The sequence below is a fragment of the Musca vetustissima genome, unplaced genomic scaffold (assembly GCF_032173495.1).
Source record: "Musca vetustissima isolate MV318-11 ecotype Yass unplaced genomic scaffold, APGP_CSIRO_Mvet_v1 utg28283, whole genome shotgun sequence".
In the NCBI taxonomy this organism is placed as follows: domain Eukaryota; kingdom Metazoa; phylum Arthropoda; class Insecta; order Diptera; family Muscidae; genus Musca; species Musca vetustissima.
The window spans coordinates 106370-113296 of NW_026884189.1; the positions used below are offsets into that span (position 1 = coordinate 106370).

Genomic DNA, 6927 nt, shown 5'->3' on the forward strand with positions numbered 1-6927 from the left:
AAATTATTTTGAAGGAAGGGCTTCATTGCAAATGGCCTTCACTATGACACCTTTTAATATTACACTCTCAATTTCACTGAGTACTGAAAATAATTGTCATTTTGTTCGACATTTAATCCCTCCAACATGTAGTATGCATACCAAATTCCTGAAATCCGTCGGGACTATATACAAAAAAAATATGCACAGCTATCAACTTTTCACTGTCAATTTTATTAAGACTATCATGTCCTTAAACTCGAAAAAAGTTCAGTATCACCAATCTCAGGTTTAAGCCACGTTTCAAAGAAGACAACAATTTTATAATCGCAATCGACAGATTTAAGGTAAATATTTACATTTTGATAAATTAATTGTAAGGAATTAGTTTTTTGAACCGGATTTCTTATTCCTATTGTTTTCATTCCCACTGGTCTTCCATTATTAATATGTTATTGCTGAAGATATGTTTGACTTAGAGCTATAGAATCCACATTATCCACAATATTCGGATGACTACTACAATTTTATTTTCAAATTAATTTTTCTGAAAATTCACTATTTTCTGTTTTAGATAGATTTTCTGTCTTCTGAACTGAAACCTTCCTGTATTTCTGCCTTTTCTAATAAAATCTACAGGAACGAATTCGAACGACTAACTACCAAACTCCTTGGCTTCAATAATATGTCATTTATTTTTGTTTTTAATCAAATAATATTTTTTAATGTACATAAATAAAAGTTTGGCAGTATTTTAATCGAATTGGTTCAATTTATAGAATTTATAGAATTTTATAGAAATATAATGTTAGTTATAATCCACAGAAAGGCATTAGATTGCCGTCGGTTTAACAAATTCCAGGTGGGCATCTTTTTACAATATTTTTCTTTGAAACCAACAAAATTTTCTTTTGCTCATTATGGTTCGACTGTAGGTCCGTCCATAAACAATTTTGTATATAAATTTGATTTTCTTTTTTATTTATCCAATATTTCGATTTTTGCCGTTGACAACAATATTGAGAGATATTGCATTTAGTTTAGAGGAAAAGTAGTCGATGACAAACTTTTTCATAAAATTGATTCGAAAATTGTTTCTTTGTTATTCCCACTAAAAATGGTTATTAATTGTTTTCCAATTTTTTATATAATTGTTCTGCACTAATTTGTTTCGAAATATTAAAATATTCGTTGGAAAATAAACATTTCAATATTCCGAAAAAATTATTCTTTTCTTTTTCTTCTCAACCTAAGTTTATATGCTCCAGTTCCATGTCCCGCAAAAACACCACATAAAATATCCTCTAATAAATTCATGTCCACACAAATGATTTTTCCATATTTTTTCCTTCTATGTGTTTTCATTTCGTTTCGTATTAATTTTTCTTTTTTTGCGGCATTCTGTCGTCACCATTCATTCGCTAGCTAGCTATCCTGTCATCAGCATAGTGCAATAAGGCGTGTGATAAACATGACAGTTTTATGACACTCAACACAACCATGATGGCTAACATATGGTTGACTACTGACTGACTGGCATGATGGTAAATGGCAAAATGACATTATAACAGAGGGGCAGGAGAGACCTAACAAAAGCGAAAAGGAGAGAGAGAAAATGTACAAAGAAAAACATTATGGAGTATAAAAGATGAGAGAAGACTAAAATTAATGAGAAAATTCAAACAATTTGTATAGAAAATTGAACAAGAGAGCTATTCTCAATGAACAAATTTTTGCTACCAGTTGCTCTTTTCCCATAGTATTATGGGTAATGACAAGGGTAACCCCAATAGTACGGGTTGCCGTTGCAAAGAAATCCACCGAATGCCTCAATGTGATTGGTGGTTTACCGGAAAGAGTAGAGATAAGTGTTCACTAAACTAGTGCTGTTAGCTGAGTAAATTCCGTTAGAATTTCGGTAAGGAGAGAGAGACAAACTCTTTCCGTTTCCTGAGAGAGCACACGATTGTTGTAAAACCTGTTTGCTTCATGGCGTAATGCTGTTGATTGACAATACATGCCTTTACTGTGTGTGTGCGTGTGTGCCGTTTTAGGCGCATGCGAAATGATTGGCTGTTCCGGACGCCATATTTGAAAATTACTCTACAAATGAAAGGGAGAACAATGTATATCTTTCTCTTTCACCCTTTAGTGATGAATATGGTCGTAAGGTAAACACACAGAAGCAGGTTTTGAGTAGTCAAAATGTAAATGCATTGCATTGTTAGCCGTTGAGTTGCAGAGAACAAGAGAGTATGTGTGCATTGTTGCCTTATCTCTCTGCTTGTGTGTTCAACTCTCTCAACATTTATTCTCTGCCTAATTAAATATTTGTGAGCACTGCTGCGTTTGTCTTACCATTTGAAATTCTCGCCGAGGTAAGGTACTCTTGTGTCCGTTGGCCAAGAAATCAGTTCGAGTTCAACTGTCGTAGCGTTCAGACGTTTTCGGAAAATAGAAAAACCGACTACAAAATAAAGAAAAAAAAACCCCTCCTGAAAGCTAAAACGGTTCTCAGCAAAGAAAAAATAAAATATTGAAATAAAGAAAAAAATATTTCATTTCAATAAGAGAAAAAGAGTCGTTCAAAGCGGAAGCTTTACAATAACGGAAAGAAAATAAGACAACTTTCAAATTAAAAAAAAAATAAAGAAAGAAAGATAACACCAACTATCAATAAAAAAAATTATTGATAAAATTAAAAAAAATAAACACAGAAAAAAGTGAAAGTGAAAACTAAATCAAGTGAATAAAAAATTTAATAAATCAGCCATATTTTGTGGATTATCAAGGCAAAAAATTTTATAAAGTTTTTTGCTGATTCTTCAAACCAACTTCTTTGTGGATTACCATTCCTGCTGCTGCTCTTCGCTGCAAGCCTTACAATTTTGTGGATTAGTTCCAGTTTTTAAAACCTCAAACTCAGCATCATCATGGTTGTTTTAGAAGGTGGCGGTGGTGTTGTTACCATCGGCAACAACCAATATTTACAACCCGATTATTTGGCTCCAATGCAAACAACGGTTAGTATTTTTACTAAAAAAAAACTAAAACCCAACAATTGTAAAAATACAAAAAATAAAATAAAAATAGTCTTGGAGCCTAGGAAAAAATTTGAAATTTTTGGTTTGGACATTTAATTTAAAAAATTAATAACAAAATAAAAATTTTCAAAGTTTTGAAAGAGTAAAACATAAATTACAAATGGAAAAAACTTAAATATTTCCGAAATTGGAAAATAAAAACATTTCAAAAAAGAAAAATTAATTAAAAAATGAGATATTGAAGAAAATTTTAAAAAATAAAATAGTTTTAAAATAATTCCGAAAGGACATTCGAATATTACAAATTAAACGGATTATGAAATTAAAAAAAAAATGAAATCGGAATGTTGGAAATTTAAAATTTCAAAACAACAATTTCCTATACAAAATATCTAAAATCAGAAAAAAAATATTTTGAAAATCTAAATATTTTTTTGTTATGTTTGGAAGATATACACATTTTGGATAGGAAAATATTACAAATTTTAAGAGCCCAAAAAAATTATCCCAAAAATAATTTCCGTCTTAAGAAACATTTTGAGAGTCAAAAAATATATTTGATAATAATTTTTTTAATAATAAATTTTTAAAAAGTCTGATTTGAAAAATAATCAATGAAAATTAAAAACCTAAAAATATTAAACGAAAATATTGAACAAATTTGAAAAATCTAAAAAAATGTACCATTCATTGAAAAATATATTGGAATTTTTTTTCAATATTTTTCAAATTCATTTTCAATTTTAAATTTTCAAAATATTTTTTTGTTAGTTAAAAAAAAATTAAGACATTTTGAAAATTAAAAATTTTTAATAATTTTTCAATATCTCAAATTTGATTTTTTAAGTTAAAAAAATTCAAAATATTTTGATATTTTGTTTTTATTTTAAAAATAAGGAATTTTTTGTTTGAAAAATACTTGATAAAAATATCTTTAAAGGACTCCACTATTTGGAAACGTTGAGTTTTTTACATTATTTTTAATGGAAGTATTGAAAACATTTAAAACAAATATTCAATTTTTTTTAATATTTAATAATTAAAAAAAATATTTGAAATTTTATAGTTAAAAGTTTTGAAATAGTTAAAAGTTTCAAAACTTCTAAAATTTAAAAAATCTCCTAAAAAATTTAAAAAATTTCAAGAAAATATTGAAAAAAATTTAAAAAAAAATATTTAAATTTTTTATGTATTTATTCAAGATTCTTTGAAACAGCCTTTCAAAATTCCAAACTTCAATATTTTTAAAATCACAGAAAAAATATATATGCATCCGACGGCATTTTTCCCTCCATAAGGATTTTGAAAATTCAATAATTTTTCAAAACTAAAATTTAAAATTTAATCCAAAATAATTTCAATTTTTTTTTAAAACACTTAAAATTTACCGACGGCTATCTTTACAAATCAAAATTTTATTTCAAACAGCTCCAAATTCAAATTTTATTTTTTTCTACAAAAAAAATTTCCAATTTCCCTTTAAAAAAAATCCCCACAATACTAATTTCCCCCTCTTTTCCTCTTTATCACCTTACAGATGGATTCGAAAAAGAGTCCCTTGGCATTGTTGGCACAAACCTGTTCACAAATCGGTGCCGATTCATCGGCCGTTAAACCCCTATTGGCATTGGATAAATCGAAAAAATCCGGCTCCTCCTCATCTGCCTCCTCAACATCGTCCAGCGTTAGCTCAGAATCCGGATCAGCTAAATCACCCACACAAGCAAAATCTCCCAAATCCACAACGCCGACCACCACAGAAGTTAAATTGGCCTTTAAGCCATACGAAACCAATGTGTTGAGTCAACAAAATCAAAATAGCTTCAAATCATCCGCCGCATCATCGACAGAAATGGAATCGAATCGTCCTAGTTCAAAGGCATCATCACATAATGGCGAGAGCACACGTGTGCCATCCCGCAACAAGTCAAATAGTTCACCGGAAAATTTCAATAAGTCACAGGATTTGTCCACATCGGGTGGTTCCAGCACGCCTCATGATACCAGCCGTAAAACTGTGTCACCAGCTGGTTCTTCACAGCGTGGAGCTAGTCCCATTGTACGCTCCGGCATGGAGGTGTTGAATAATGCCAATGGGTCAGCCCAACATCCCAAGGAAATGAGCAGCATGGCCCAAGCAGCTGCTGCTGCCGCCGCTGCCTATAAGGCTGCCGGTGCCCCATATGGTTTGAATCCCCTCTCGGCCTTGTGTTGTCCTCCCGGTATGGAACAACATGCTGCCGCCAATCCTGCCTTCCGCCCTCCATTCGCCGCCGGTGGTTTCTCTCATCATCATGCCGCCATGTTGGCTGCCGCTGCTGCCAATGGTGGTTATCCTGGCGGCCCAGGTGGTCAACAACCCAATCCCTACATTAGTTATCAACGTATTAAGACTCCCACGGGTGGTGAAGCTATTGTGCCGATTTGCAAAGATCCCTACTGCCCAGGCTGCCCGTACTCTGCCCATACCCAGCAAATGTTGATGGGTGCTCCCTGTCCTGCTGGCTGCACGCAGTGTGAACATCAGAAATATGGTATGGCTGCAATGATGGGCGCCGGTGCTGGTTTGCCGCCAGGTCATCCCTACTCACAGGCTGCTGCAGCCGCCGCTGCAAGTGCTGCTGCTGCCCGTTCCGCTCCCTATGTCTGCAGTTGGGTTGTCGGCGATGCTTATTGTGGCAAGAGATTCCAAACTTCGGATGAGTTGTTCACCCATTTGAGGACCCACACTGGTAATTTGTCAGATCCTGCTGCCGCCGCCGCTGCATTGGCCCAATCTCAAGCTCAATCGCTGTTGGGTTCCCTGTTTCCTCCTTCGGCATTGAGAGGTGGTTATCCTGCTCCCCAACTTAGTCCCATGTCTGCTGCTGCCGCCGCCGCTGCTGCCTCACGTTACCATCCCTATGCCAAGCCACCAAGTGCCATGGCTGCAGCTGCTGGAGCCTCACCATTTGGTCCACCCGGTGCATTCAATCCCGCCGCCGCTGCTGCTGCTGCCGCCTTGGGTCCCTACTACTCACCCTATGCCATGTATGGTCAACGTATCGGCTCGGCGGCCGTTCATCAATAAATCTCGCCCACTACCCGCCCAGCTTTGATGTGAAGCCAGTGTGAGCTTTGAGCTAGAAAAGCAATAACACCGTGACCCCCGTGACTTGCCGTGGGGCTACTAGTGAAAGTGATCTTTACAACAACAACCACAAACACAACCATCTCATGAATGTCATACCAAAAAGAAAAAAACGAAAGTAAAGGAGGAAGACAGAAATAAGCAAAGGAGGCAGACAAAAAAGGGATTCCTCGGTAGCTAGCAAATGGCGCCCGACATGCCATTAGAGGAGGCGTTTTCAAAAGACTTCTTGCGGTTTCTTTTGGAAACATATACCGCTCATTATTGGTGAAGATGAATACCCAGCAGAGATCCTCCCATTGAAAAAAGAAGAAGAACAAAAAACATTAAAGAGTCAAAAACCGTCCAAAATATGTGGACTGGTTTCAATACTGTGATACTAAATTGTAGTTTTGAAAAAAAAAACAAAAAAACAAATAGTTTGTTAGTTTTAAAAAACAAAACAAAAAAAAAACCTAAGTGGAAAATAATTTTTATTAAGACAAAAAAAAATCCAAAAACAACAAAAAATTCATTAAAAAATATATTTTTTTTCATTAAAAAAAAAAACAAAAATAATTATTTTTTGTTTTGTTAAAATTTTTTAAACAGCCAAAGCATACAAGAAAAAAATATTTCCAACAAAAAAAGCAAAATTAATGCAAAGAAAAAAATCCCAAAACTTCCATAATTTTGTTGCTTTTTTATGAGAAAGAAAAAAATTCAAATTGCTTTGTTCGTTTTTTATTAAAAAAATTATTACAACTTTATTATTATTATTCTTTTAGTTATTTA

General features: G+C 33.8%; 1 protein-coding gene across 1 annotated transcript; it reads left to right on the forward strand.

Moving 5' to 3' along the window:
• Positions 1–2871: 2871 nt before the first annotated feature.
• LOC133331200 (zinc finger protein Noc-like) lies at positions 2872–6093 on the forward strand. Its single transcript, XM_061539602.1, has 2 exons — positions 2872–3002; positions 4561–6093. Exons 1-2 carry the CDS (start codon positions 2913–2915, stop codon positions 6091–6093), a joined length of 1623 nt encoding a protein of 540 aa, XP_061395586.1. The 5' UTR covers positions 2872–2912.
• Positions 6094–6927: the final 834 nt, after the last annotated feature.